Raw genomic sequence first — 14,073 nt, forward strand, 5'->3', positions numbered from 1 at the left:
GGGGAAAGGTAGAGAAGGGGGCCTCACAAAGAGAAACAATAGGCACAGGAAGGTGTGTGAAGTTCTGTGTGAGAAGAATGAACACTGTCTCTCACTGTTTGGGGAGGTTAGCACGGATCTCCAGGATTCTCTTGCCATGTGATTAGTAATTGATAAATCCTATTGCTTCAAACGAAAGTTCATAGACCTTGGGAGGAAAGAAGATAGCCCCTTGCTTTACACTTTAGAAAGGGCACTTAACGTGATATTCATGGTCAAATGTTAGCAGGGCTGTTTAGGGCCAATTCACATATATGTGGACAAATTTCAGGAAACAAAAATCTCCCAGTTTAGCAATTGTCTTTTCTTTTGCAGCTTCTCTTTTCTTCTCTCTTTTCTGAAGAACGAATGGATGTACAGCCATTTCTGGTATTCCTAATTGTAAGAACACACTCTTCTTTTAAAATTATCGCTTTTTACTAATTTTAATAATTTTCATTCCTGTACACACTGTGAAACATTTTTATTAAGGTAAAGATATAGATATCTATAGCCCAAGGAGATATAATGCTTGTAAAATCTGGAAGAATTATTTTTACAAAGATCAACTGGCTAGCTAATGTGCCTCCCAAATTTTAAGGACACTGTACAACTGTTAGAGAAGATGAGAAAGTAATGATATCACATAAGTATAGTTGTTTCCTATGTTTCTATAAAAAAGATTGAAAATGAACTTGATAGTTTCACAATTTGCTAGATAGGTTATTAGAAATTTGTAATTATTTCACTGAATGCATTTTTGTAGAAGTTCAGTTATTTATAGCACATCTCTGATATTGAACAATTATCTTTTTATGTTTCTAATCATGTGTCTCTCTTTATTCCTAGCCTTTCCTTCATTTTATCATTTTTCTTTTTATTCTTCGATGTCTGGAATGGAAGTTTGGAAAGAAATCAATGAGAAAGGATCCTTTCTTTAGGTTGGAAAAAACAAATCAGATTTTTATTTTGTTGATCAATATCGTAAAATATTTTTCATGCATAAATCAATTCATTAACAAAGAGGTGCCGTGTGCTAGGATAGGCTGGAGTAGGAACCATGGACGCATACAAATAATGCAGATCCAGATACCTAAACCCAAGAAGGTTATGATCTAATGGAAGAAACAGACCTGAAGCATGGAGTATTAAGGCTCTGTCTGCCACTGTCCACAGTGGAGCACTGGGGAAAGTTAAATGTGGCCGGTCCCACCTAACAAACAGTATAATGCCAGTGGGAGAAATGCTGTCCATCCAGGAGGAAGGAACAGAATGATCCACTGGCCAAGGACAGCAATAGCTGTGTTCTTTTCCTGGTAGTGAGCATCCCAGCCGGTGGATGACAGACCGGTTTGGTTATTAATGGGACTTAAAAGCTGAGACTATTTTTGGCACCATACAAATAAGAGCAACCATAAGCATCTTACTCCCTCTGTATCTCCCGTACCACATCAGTTTCATCTTTCGCTATTACAGAAAGTTGGATGGGAGACTGCCAAGATGAGAGCAGACCTTTAATCTTCTGAGATCAGTATGAAGGAGGCACTCAAGGGAAGAGAGACTAGAATAAGTATATCCTGGCTATGATCAGACGTAGAATGGAGAGGAAAGGTCAATATGCCACATATTCCAAAGAAATGAGGGATCAAGCATCTAACTTGTATTTTGCTAGAAACTCCTGATTACAAATATTCGGGCCCATTTTCCTCATGAAAACATAATGATGTCAACATGTTGGTGTCAAAGCTATGGTTCCCAGAAAAATTACTCCATTGAGTTATGATATAAAAATTCTTTGTCAGCTAATAGGTTTCAAGCTAAAACTGATACTGAAAAGACATATTTCTAGATAAGATAAGCAAGGAGGTTGTAAGGGGATGGGAGTTGTGAAGGGAGATTGTAATGGTTTGTTAATTGCTCGTACTGCTCAAACATAAGCTTTAAAGAATGCAACTTTTGACACAAAAATGAAAGCCAGAAATCAATTATTAATGGATGGTTTTGATTCTAGAATTTCTCCAAGAAGCAGTGATGTGTGTCAAAATCCAGAAGAACCAGAAGGAGAAGATGAAGATGTTCAGATGGAAAGAGTGAGAACAGCAAATGCCTTGAATTCTACTAATTTTGATGAGGTAAAACATTACACAAAGGTTTTTTTACTAGTCAGTCTACCAGTCTAATTCTCTAATGATTTTGAGTTTCTCTATTCCTTACAAATGAGGATCACTATTTTAGTAGGTAGTCATCATTTTTACAATTAAATGAGCAGACTAAAAGTCACATTAACTCTTTTGTTCTTCTTAGAATAAATTAAAAATAGAGTGCAATAGAAATTATTAAAGCCAAGAAAGAATTTCAGAAACTGAACTAAGCAACAAACATCATTGCTTGTTGGAGAAAGTGCACAGTACAAATTCAGGGTCAGGTCCAGCCCACAGCATTTGTTTTGTTGTTTGAGGATAATCAGTGCTTCTCTACGTCTCATTGCTCCTGTTTGTTCTGAAAGGACAGGCAAGCTGTATAAAATAATGTGCTCCTGAAAAAACTGCCTTTGTAGGAGAGGAAAATGACAATCTCTCCTCTCCAAAACCAAGTGTTAGGCTAGGGACATGGCCAAGAAGCATGTCACCAAATAGAAGGTCTTCTTTGATGCATGACTGGGGCAACAAAGGGTCCAACTAATGAGAAGATGGAATTTTGTTTCAAAGCTAATGGAGAGAATTAAGGTCTGACATAACTTCTTGTCATTTACAGAAGCCAGTCATCATTGCCAGCTGTCTACGCAAGGAGTATGTGGGGAAGCGGAAAGGCTGTTTTTCCAAGAGGAAGAATAAGATAGCCACAAGAAATGTCTCCTTCTGTGTTAGAAAAGGTTGGCCATGGGGATCTTCCACGGCTGGCTCAGAGCCCTCCTTAGAGCTTCCTGATTCCTAATGAGCATTATTCTGGATACCACCTCTTGGTTCACATGCAGACCCAGAGGACAGTGACAATAATAGCCTCCTTTACATGTTTCCTTTCTAACTTAAATTAACTCACCTCATGAAGAGGAGCCTAGTCACATCTACAGTGAAACCATAAGTTCTCTAATAAGATGAACTTTTGAAGTCATAACATTTCTATTAAATGAACACAATTGATTTCCTAATGTTCATTGTTTTTCACAAGTTAATGGACAAGATGTGCTAGCACACTCTGAAGGCTTGGCCAGCAAGTGTTAGATGACCTCAGTTTGTGCCAATATTGCACCAAAGTTAGGATCACAGGAGACAGAATATGACACACCTGTCTTCCAAGAGTGGTTTTGCCACTTCCCATCAGTGTGACTTTGCACAGGCAACCCCATCATTGAGAGCTTCTGCCCCAATGGCATAAGAAGGCGCTACAATAACTTCTCAGGGTGGTTGTGACAACTAAATGACAACTAATAGCAAATGCTTGTCACATAGTGAGACTTCAACCATGTTTTACTCTTAATGTTACCATTAAAATAGATTAACATTAAGTATAACCTTTTTTTCAGGTGAAGTTTTAGGATTATTAGGACACAATGGAGCTGGTAAAAGCACATCCATTAAGGTGATAACTGGAGACACAAAACCAACTGCTGGACAGGTAGGTGAATTATGTGGAAAATATGTTATTTAATGGTGAAATAGATTTATAAGATTTGATGACCTTAAAAACAACAAATGTCACTTAATCATTAGATAACTGAAGTGATTAATGAATACACAGGAGAATAAATTCATGAATTATCACATAAATGCACATAAAAGTTAAGCACTGAAAGGGTGTCACAGAATCCTTAGGGTGTCGCTTTTCCAGTCAAAACCTCTGTGGCTGGTGGTGCCTTTGCCCAAGTTTGGCTCAGACCCACTGCATTCTTTCTGCCCACTCAGCTCAGCAGGCTGCACTCTGTTCATGCCACCAGCCTAGATCCCAAGCCTGCCAACAGTGAGCCAGGCACAGAGTGGTGATGGGTGTGTGAGCAAGCATGGGGTCTGGTTGCTGCACACAGCCAGGCATGCTGGTTGTGGCAGGGCAGGCAGCTCCAGGCACAGGCACAGGCACAGGCACCAGCTCCGTGTAAGGCTGTGGCTGGACCAGGCATACTGCAAGCAGCTTCCACTGCAGGCACCGAAAAATGTGGTGGCACCCAGAAGCTTGGAAGTGCCAGGAACCACAGAGTCCTAAAGAAGGTGTCACAGCCCTGGCTCGGGGAGCCCCTAAGCCTGGGATCCCTGAAGGGATGCAACTCTTCTCTCCTCGTTGCCCACAACATGGCAAGCAGGGGGCGTGTTTCAGCCCTGTTTGTGTTACAGCTCTTTCAGTCCCACCATTTGTCAGGTCCTGAGTTCTTGTCCCATGTCCAGGAAGAATGAAGTATGTGGACAACTGGAGGTGAGGAGCTTCACTGAGTGACAGAATAGCTCTCAGGAGACCCAAAGTGGGTCTCCTATTTGCAGGCAGGTCATATTGATGAGTGTCCAGCTCTTACTAGAGAGGAGACCCAAAGTGGGTAGCAGCTTTCTGCAGCTGGTAGTCCCTATGTCTGTGTGAATCTGACTAAGTCTGGGATTTTTATGGGCTCAGAAATGAGGAAGTGTGTGCCAACTGGTCCATGAGTAGCCTTGGGCAGGCCTGGAAAAAGCACCATAAGTTCTCACTCTGGGCCACAGACTCCACCTAGAACTGGCAGCCTGGCCCCCAGACTTCAGGCCTTCCTTAGCTTGAAGGTGGGGTTTCACCAGAGAACCACCCCTTTCTACCCAGGAGCCTGTGTGCCTCCTGCCATCAACATGCCATCTATAGCACCCAGGCTGTTTGTGCTGAGGGGCACCTGCAGGTCTGTGCCAAGCTGCCCTCAGCACCCTCCTGGCCTCCCTCTCACACTTGTCAGGGCCTAAAGTCCAGAGGGGGCTGAGGCAGCAAGAGGTTGGCATATTGGTACCACCCTGGGTGTGTACACACCCAGCAGGGTTGCAACAGCACCTGGGCTCAGCCACAACTTTGCTCCAAAATTGGAGCATGCACCAGCCCCTGAAATTCAGTAAAGGATGCCCCAATTCAGTAAAGGGCAAGGCTCCCACCTGTTTCTGGCGCCCACCAGCCCCCCGGAGTACACAGCCCCAGTCACACCTCCCCTGCTACAGCCAGCATCTTCACTGTGGCTGCTCCAGACAGGCTGCCACTGCCATCAAAGAGTAATTATTAAAGGCATTAAGACATCTCCCTTGCTGCAGATGGCATCTTCACCGCAGCGGCTGCAGACAGGCTGCGGCCACCTTCAAGGGGTAATTATTAAAGGCATTAAGAGAATGTCCAGCATCAGAGATGAAATTAATGCCAGAATTCATAAAATCCTATTTATACTGCCATCAGTCACATGGATTTGCACTTTTAGTGAGCATTGTCTTTCCAGTATGTAATATTTACTCTTTAGTAAAACTTAAAAAAAAAAAAACCTGTATTAGACAGTTGTCCTTCACAAACTGCTTAGTTATTGGAACATACATTTCTGTGCAAATGCAACTGTTTCTTGTGAGTGTTTTCAAGAAATATATCAAAAATGAGATACAAGGAGGTGAAATTGACTTTAATTGTACTTACAATTTAGTTGTATACGGTGGCTAGGCAAACAGAAAAAGAACTCAGGTTTATCTAAGAGAGACATCATGTGGTAGAGATAAAACATTTTCTCCCAAATTCTATGGCAGAGAATAGAAAACCTTAAGAACGCTTTTACAAAGAATGTCCAGAGGAAGTACAGAACAGAATATAAAGCAGATACCTGTGGAACTGTACCATGGGAAAGGGGCTAGTAGTCAAGCCAAGAAAGGAAAAGACAGCTTGGAATGCTATTGACAAATATCCCACTAAAGAAAGAAGAGAAAACGGACATTCACAATCCCTCTGTAGCCACTGTGAGAGCGGATGTTCATGAAGATGCCTCTCTGCTGGTGGCTTGGCCAATTCTAACTTAGTCCTTAACTTCAATCATGGACACCCTCCAACTCAGTCACCACCTGGGCTCTAAGTCGGTATTTTATTCCTCATTAAGCATGGGAGGAAAGGAGATAACTGCTCATTAATACATTGGAATGAAATCCTTTAAAAGGTAAGTCTGATCTGAACTAGAAAGCCAGCCATTTAAGGGTCACAAAATGAGCTTAATTGGATCAGCCAGTGTGAGTTTGTCTTAATCCATGCATTCTCCTGATTAAATACTTTCAGTGACCACTTGCTGCTCTATGGCTGGAAAGACACAACCCTCCTTGTCTTGCGGGTAGCTGCAGGAGCTGGCTTCCCTGTCCCTCCTGCCTCATCTTTGTCCTCCCCGTCAAGCTTCCACATCAAGCTTCATCCCTGCACAGGGCTTTGGTCTTGCTTTTTGCTCTGCCCCAAATTCCTTGCCTTTTGCCTTTTTTCCATGACTAGCATCTTCTCCTCTTTGTTGAAATGGCCCCTCAGCAGACAGGCTCTTTCTAATTACCCTACCTACTGTCACTTCCCCAGTTATTCTCTACCCCAGCCTCCTGAATTTCCACAACAGCACAACTTTTGATCTGTCTTTACTCTGTGTATTGATTTTTCTACTTGTTTATTGCCTGATTCATTCAGTAGAATTAAAACTCCTGATAACAGAGGCACTAGTTATTCCACCCTCCACTGTACCCACAGGCAACATAGCACTCGTTACATAGGAGGTACTCAAAAGATGTTGATCCATGAGTGAAGTTAAATAGTAACTCAATCAATATGTTTCATTTTGACAGTGATTTTAAAAAATTGATATCAACTGTTGGCCAGGATGGACAGGCACCACATTTATGGGATATTGGATTTTTCAGCTGAGATTGGATTGTTGGCTGTGGACACACTTATTTTCATGTATTTGCTCTCTGACAGCCTTTCTCCAATGCAAAATGATTACAGATTATTAAATCCAATGAGGTCCTAGAGTTCCTCTAGTTTTTCTAGGTTTGTGAAGAGAAAGATGTCATGGATATAATCAAAGAAGTAGTGCATAATGTAGGTTCTGAGAGGGAACTTTCATCTGCAGGTGCTACTGAAAGGGAGCAGTGGAGGGGATGCCCTGGAGTTCCTGGGGTACTGCCCTCAGGAGAACGCACTATGGCCCAACCTGACAGTGAGGCAGCACCTGGAGGTGTACGCCGCCGTGAAAGGGCTGAGGAAAGGGGATGCCAAGGTTGCCATCACACGGTACACAGAGGAGCCACATCTGTTCTATACCCAAGGGAGGGTGGAGGGGAAGGTTGGGAGTGATGACCCTCACAGGAAATTCAGGATGGGAGACTCTGAATGCTGACCCAGGTCACGCTGGGTAGATTTACAACTAGAAACTCCTTTCCTGGATGTCAAAGTGTTAAGTTTCTTTCTCATATTAAATAAGAACATTTAAAAAGGCTGGGCACAGTGGCTCATGCCTCTAATCCCAGCACTTTGGGAGACCAAGGCAGGTGGATTGCTTGAGCTCATGAGTTTCAGACCAGCCTAGGCAACTTGGTGAAACCTCATCTCTTAAAAACAACAACAAAAAGACAAAAATTAGCCGGGCATGGTGGTGTGCACCTGTGGTCCCAGCTACTTGGGAGACTGAGGTGGGAGTATGGCTTGAGCCAGGAGGCAGAGGCTGCAGTGAGCCAAGATTGCACCACTGCACTCCAGCCTGGGGGATAGAGTCAGACCTTGTCCCCAAAAATAATAATAATAATAAAATTTAAAATTTAAAAAGTAATTATTCATTGTTAAAATGTATAGAAAATACTAAAATTTGGACTGTCATAGAACAACTATTTGGATATAATGACATGTCCTATTTCTTCAAAAGGCAACGTTATCTTTTGTGGAGGAGCAAGTCAGCCAGTAATATCACCCCTCCTTCCCCCATACTGCCCCCAACACCACCACATGTATTTCCAGAACTGCATTTTTGAGCTCTGCTCCTCCACCCTTGCTTGGGTTATCCTCTTATCTACTTCCGCCTTGTCAAGAAGACTGTACAGCTCTCCTGTTTCCTTCAGGTTAGTGGATGCGCTCAAGCTGCAGGACCAGCTGAAGTCTCCTGTGAAGACCTTGTCAGAGGGAATAAAACGAAAGGTACGGGCAGGGCTTGGTGTTGCTCTGCAAGTGCCATAGATGGGAACCAGATAGGCTCTTCCTCCCATTGCAGCTGTGCTTTGTCCTGAGCATCCTGGGGAACCCGTCAGTGGTACTTCTGGATGAGCCGTCAACCGGGATGGACCCCGAGGGGCAGCAGCAAATGTGGTGAGGAACATTACCACGGTCAGGGCCAGCGTGGATGACTTGCATGGAGTTTGTGAACCATTTTTCTTCTGTAAAAATTGTCCTTTAAACTTTTTTGTGGAGGAAAAAAAAAAAAAACTATCAATGTCACTTGTAAAACCAATACTTTGAAAAAAAATCTTTCCCTGATAATATTTTATAAACATTTCTTATTGAAGAAAGAATTACCATTGTTAGGGCCCATAGGTCTCACTCTTGAGTTTCATAAGTGCTCAGTTGATCTTTTAGGTGCATTTCTGGATCACAATCACGTAGTGTTCCGTACTGAGCATGAGAACAGTAGTTCTCATTAAGGTATAAAGGTGATTGTCATTGTGTGCGTTTACTGTGCATTTATTTTCTTCTCACTAGGTCGTGAGATGCTGTTGTTAAATTTTATGTCATTCTGTTCCCCTTCACACAGACTTCTCATAAACAAACCTCTCTTGCTTAGCGCTTCTTTTTGAATACAACCCTGTAATGAATGTTGTGTTCTGTAAACACCCCTCTTCCAATGCATGATTCCAGTTTAACAGCTCTCACCTAGCTTGCCCTTCCTCATCCTATCTGCCCTACCAACAACCCTCTTTTGCTTAATCTCTTTTTGCTAATTATTCACATGCATGCCAGTTAAAAATTCTTTTCTCTATCTCTTTCTGATTAATTAGAGGATTTCCTAAATTGCAAATCATCTCTTGACATTATAGGCAGGCCATCCGGGCCACCTTTAGAAACACGGAAAGGGGCGCCCTCCTGACCACCCACTACATGGCAGAGGCTGAGGCTGTGTGTGACCGAGTGGCCATCATGGTGTCCGGGAGGTTGAGGTGAGTGCCTGTCCTGGACCCACACTTGAGCCCAAGGTGCGTTGCTGGAAAATGTTGTCTGTGGGCAGGGAGAGATCACTGAAAACAGCTGAAATGACTGTGCCCAGGTCTAACAATAGGGACCTTGAGACAATGCTAGCAGCAAATCAAGGTTCTCAAACATTATACTGAATTTTTTTTTTCTCCTTTCTCATATGACCTCATCCTCCTCCTACCTCCAGATGTATCGGTTCCATCCAACACCTGAAAAGCAAATTCGGCAAAGATTACCTGCTGGAGATGAAGGTGAAGAACCTGGCACAAGTGGAGCCCCTCCACGCGGAGATCCTGAGGCTTTTCCCCCAGGCTGCTCGGCAGGAAAGGTAAACGTGGTTGTTGTTTTGGAAATGGTACCAAATGTTCACTGTTACTTGTCAGTTATGTTGACTCATAGTCATTCAAAAGGAAAACCTAAAAGAAAGGGATTATTTGTTGGATTCTGCAGGAAGTAAACCAGAGAAGAGACAGCAGACGTAAGAGCTGATATAGCAAGTGTCATGGTCCCACTATGTGCCAGGGACTGTCCTGGTATTGTGTTATCCTATCCAAAACTTACAGAGATTTTTCAGTGTAGACATAACTATTCCAGCAAAAAGTGAGTGGACTTCAAAAAAGGGTTGTGAGGGACCTTTACAGGGACCTTTGTAATTGAAATTGATTACTATCTTTATTAAGAGGAAATGAACTGAGAGACAGGTTAGGTCACATAAGGAGTTAACAAGTGGCAGAACCAAGAAGTAAACCTAATTATTTTATTTCAAATCAATTAACATTTCCAATTTTATGTAAATTCTGGTAACAGCACCATCCCGATGTATTTATTTTCATAGACAGAAAAAAATTAAAGAGTAGCCTTAGGATCATTTTTAACACCTAGAATTTATAGCAGATGATAGATAATTTAGGAGTTAGGTGAGAAAAATAACAACAAGGAGAAATAAGTCATAATAATAACAATATGGGAAAATATATTTCTACAGTGTAATATAAATGGAAAAGCAATGCTATAATTCAATGTCCAGCTCTTGGCTGTATAGAAATACATCATGAAGCCACAAGGAATAAGCAAAATAGGTGAGAATGATGCACCATAAACATATGTAATGATGTCTTATGAAATGAAATGTACATCTTCCTAATTTTCAAATGATGAAAAGACAAACATTTATCCGAGAAACAAAATATTAAAAATTGTTGTTGCCTACATTTTTGGTGTTGAATTCCTGCTCTTCTAACCAGAGGCTCAATTACATTATCCTATATTAGGTAGGCAATTTGAGTAGGATGGAGTAGAAGGAGAGATATTTGACTTGTGGGAAATATATCTAGATTTCCACCCTATTTGAGGAACTTTAAGAAACTATGCAGTATAAGTTCCTCGTTGAAGGCTGAAGTTGAAGATCAAGTATTCAATTAGAAAATAAGGTGGAAGGTGACTTTTGCAAATCTTGAAATATCATCTGGACAGCCCCTACTCACTTCCATCCAAGGGGCCAACAACACTAAACTGTCTGAGTATTACACTCCCTTCCCCCAGTTCTCCTTATGAACTGCTTCCTTTTGATTAATATCGACTCACCTTATCCTTTTTTCCTACACCAAACTGACTCTCATTTATAGAAATAACAACCCATATACAAAGCTACACAAATCAAAACAATATGGCACTCTATTCTGTTCCATTGATCTTTCCTCTCAGGTACTCCTCTCTGATGGTTTATAAGTTGCCAGTGGAAGATGTGAGACCTTTAGCCCAAGCTTTCTTCAAATTAGAGAAGGGTAAGAAATATGACTTTGAAATAAGACCCTGGAAAGAAGATAATTTTGAATTGTAAAATAATCATCTTTATGACAAAAATGAAATGTGACAAAATGCACTAAATTTTAAAGTTACAGTCTCAAATTGAATTTTAGTAAGACCAAAATCAAGGAGCTAGAGGGATTCTCTGTGTCTGTGCCAGGAGATAATGAGAGTGATTGTTTTCACTTGCTTTGTGGGGTTTTGTCATGTATTTTTCACATATATTGATACAACCTAAGTCAAAACTCATTTATATATGCATTTAAGAAAATTTTTCTTCGAAATGTCTATGCATATATATGTAAAATTAAATTTTCATGGACCAGCATATTATTTTACTGTCTTAGGCTGTATATTAAGAAACTGACTCCTGTCTGGTCGTTGAAACAATCTCCTCACATCTGTCACATTTTAAAACTAACTGCCCTGCATCTGTCATCACAGGCTCATGTTTTCCTTGCAATTTTAGCTCATTAACTCTGCTACTCTGAACTGTGCTAGTCAGAACCCCCTTGTTATGCTATTTTCATTGTCACTGCTCAGTGATATATCTTTGCTTGCTTATCCCCTGCCCTAAGGAAGAGATTCAGGTCTTCTAGTTCTAGAGGAATTGTCTAACTTCCTAGAGCATCAGGAATTGTCTGATTCTCTCCTTGGGAGCATCTGTGGTCACAGTAATGCATCTTCTTTTCATGCTCTGATGGATCTGAGCAATCCAACTTTCTGGGCCATGTGGTCATTCACAGCACTCTCCAGGTTGGCAACAAGCCCAGTATTGACCTGAAACTTCTGGTGGCATATTTCCAATCTGCCGAGCTCCTGTTAGAGCCCTAACTGCCTCTCCCAGTCTATTTTGGTCAATAAGAACAGTTTCTAACCCAATCAGGGGAAGCTGCAATGGTTTTTGGATAGAGGTCCGTGAAGATACCTGCTCTCTAAAACAGCTCACAAATCCTTCCCTATAACCTTCTGATGCAAGCCTTTTCAAAATGTGCCTGGCTTCCACCTCTTTCTGTGTTGAATGTGCAAAACCCACTGGCTCATAGGCAAGAAAGAAAGCTTACTCAGTACCATTTTCTCCTTTAAATACAGTTCACAAAAACTGCACCACATACAAGCATAGTCCAAGCACTTTTTTTCCCAAACCTAAATAAATGCATTGGTGTATTCTTAACTGAATGATGTACTAAGACATGAATGAATATTACCTTAACCTATTTATTGAAGATTTTAAAAATGTATATCCTTTGCACTATATGCTGGTGTATGAGACCTCTAGATATGAAATATGTGAACTAATACATGTTCATCCCTATGCAGTTAAACAGAGCTTTGACCTAGAGGAGTACAGCCTCTCACAGTCTACCCTGGAGCAGGTGGGTCACTCTTAGTGATTCTATATCATCCATGGTAGATGTGTATAATGTATTCACTTGGAGCTGCAAAGACAGTATGGCATTATTCTCCTCTCTTTATTTCTTCCCTCCCTTTCAGGTTTTCCTGGAGCTCTCCAAGGAGCAGGAGCTGGGTGATTTTGAGGAGGATTTTGATTCCTCGGTGAAGTGGAAGCTCCTCCCCAAGGAAGAGCCTTAAAACCCCAAATTCTGTGTTCCTGTTTAAACCCGTGGTGTTCTTTTTTAATACATTTATTTTTATAGCATCAATGTTCTATTTTTAGAAACTATATTATAAGTACAGAAATGGTTCTTCGTGTGGTGGAAGGAGGTATGGGTGATGGGTAAGTGCCGTGTCAGTGTGGACAGAGGCATTTGACTAAGCCAACCTCCTCTCACAGCCTCTGTATCTCTGCAGGCCACCCTGGTTCCATTTTTCTGTGTAATACCGAATAAACAAATTTACTTTTATATGATGGTATAAGTTTGTAGATATGCTAAACAAATTTTGTTTAAATTTTTTAAATAAAAATCTTAAAACATTTTTTTTCTAACCTAGACTGAGAAATTCATGCGTTTACTCTTCTGGGTGTTTGATACTTTGTAAAGTTGATCTTTTCCTAAGAATTTAACATGTCATACTTTTTGAAATAGATTTAAGTGTGTTTCTTATTGCTAAAAATACTAAATGTCATGGGTCATAGTATCGGATATCAATGTAGTTGATAACATTTCCACAGCTAACACCATGATGTAGGCATAAACTGAAAACCAAAAACCTACTATTTCAAATATATTGTACATTTTTTATTTCTGTAACCCAACTGTGTGCCATTTTCATTGGACTTTTAAATGTAGATGTCTATATTGTAACTGATCTTTTGTGGATATGTGTCACTTGGTTTCAGAAAGTTCACAAATGTAGCAACAGGTCACATGACTGAGTAGGTATAAAATGTGAAATAAACCTCATATATGTAGTTTTGAAATATGTTTTCTATTTCATGTGTCTTTTTCTTAACTCGGTGGCCTCCTACTTACAAATTTCATTAAAAATAATTTCTAATATAAGCATAATTACTAGACTTTAAGACCCATAACAGAATTTTCTGCTATACTATTTAAGCTAACGTTTGGGATATTAGCCTAATTATTACCCTTGTTTACCAAGTATAACAATGAAACACCAACTCTACATACTTCCTGGTACTGCACTCCTTCACGTTTACAGCCATAAAACCAGACAGTTAACATAGAAAAGAATACTCATATTTCTATTTGCTTGGGCTTAACTTTGTCTGTCTAATTCAACTTTTGTGTTATACAGAAATATGCTGGGATTTGGAATCCCAAGAAATATAAGTCTTATTTTTTATATATACATTTGGAGTACATCCTACAACCCTGTCAAGCCTTAATGTACTCCATTGCTGCTAGTTGGGGTGGATTTCAGGAATTAAACCCTTCTTATTTTTAGATATGCAAATCTGTGTTCAAAGGGACAAGTAACTTAACCAAGATTACTCAACTGGTCATTAGCCCATCCAGCATTCAACAACATCTGATACCAAAGCCCATGTTTTTCCCACTACCTCAAGCTGACTCAAGCACTTACTGATAACTTAATTCAGAAGGCAGTGGACATAGAAAACCCGGAAGCTTCTTGATGTGCTTACGATTCAAT

General features: G+C 40.7%; 1 protein-coding gene across 5 annotated transcripts in view; it reads left to right on the forward strand.

Annotated features, from left to right (window-relative positions):
- Positions 1-13,378, forward strand: part of ABCA8 (ATP binding cassette subfamily A member 8) — a 90,815-nt gene extending 77,437 nt beyond the window's left edge. For 4 of the 5 annotated variants that reach the window (XM_050765013.1, XM_050765014.1, XM_050765016.1 and 1 more), the window contains 13 exons: positions 355-420; positions 868-959; positions 2,030-2,150; positions 2,773-2,890; positions 3,542-3,633; positions 7,085-7,245; positions 8,067-8,142; positions 8,216-8,310; positions 9,036-9,155; positions 9,377-9,517; positions 10,894-10,973; positions 12,316-12,371; positions 12,490-13,378. In XM_050765013.1, coding sequence (XP_050620970.1) covers positions 355-420; positions 868-959; positions 2,030-2,150; positions 2,773-2,890; positions 3,542-3,633; positions 7,085-7,245; positions 8,067-8,142; positions 8,216-8,310; positions 9,036-9,155; positions 9,377-9,517; positions 10,894-10,973; positions 12,316-12,371; positions 12,490-12,588 — 1,317 coding nt within the window. In that variant the 3' untranslated portion in view covers positions 12,589-13,378. Of the gene's footprint in view, positions 1-354; positions 421-867; positions 960-2,029; positions 2,151-2,772; positions 2,891-3,541; positions 3,634-7,084; positions 7,246-8,066; positions 8,143-8,215; positions 8,311-9,035; positions 9,156-9,376; positions 9,518-10,893; positions 10,974-12,315; positions 12,372-12,489 lie in introns of those variants that run through there. The other variant, XM_050765015.1, reaches the window with a different exon arrangement.
- The last annotated feature ends 695 nt before the right edge of the window (positions 13,379-14,073 follow it).

This window comes from Macaca thibetana, chromosome 16, assembly GCF_024542745.1.
Source record: "Macaca thibetana thibetana isolate TM-01 chromosome 16, ASM2454274v1, whole genome shotgun sequence".
Lineage (NCBI taxonomy): Eukaryota > Metazoa > Chordata > Mammalia > Primates > Cercopithecidae > Macaca > Macaca thibetana.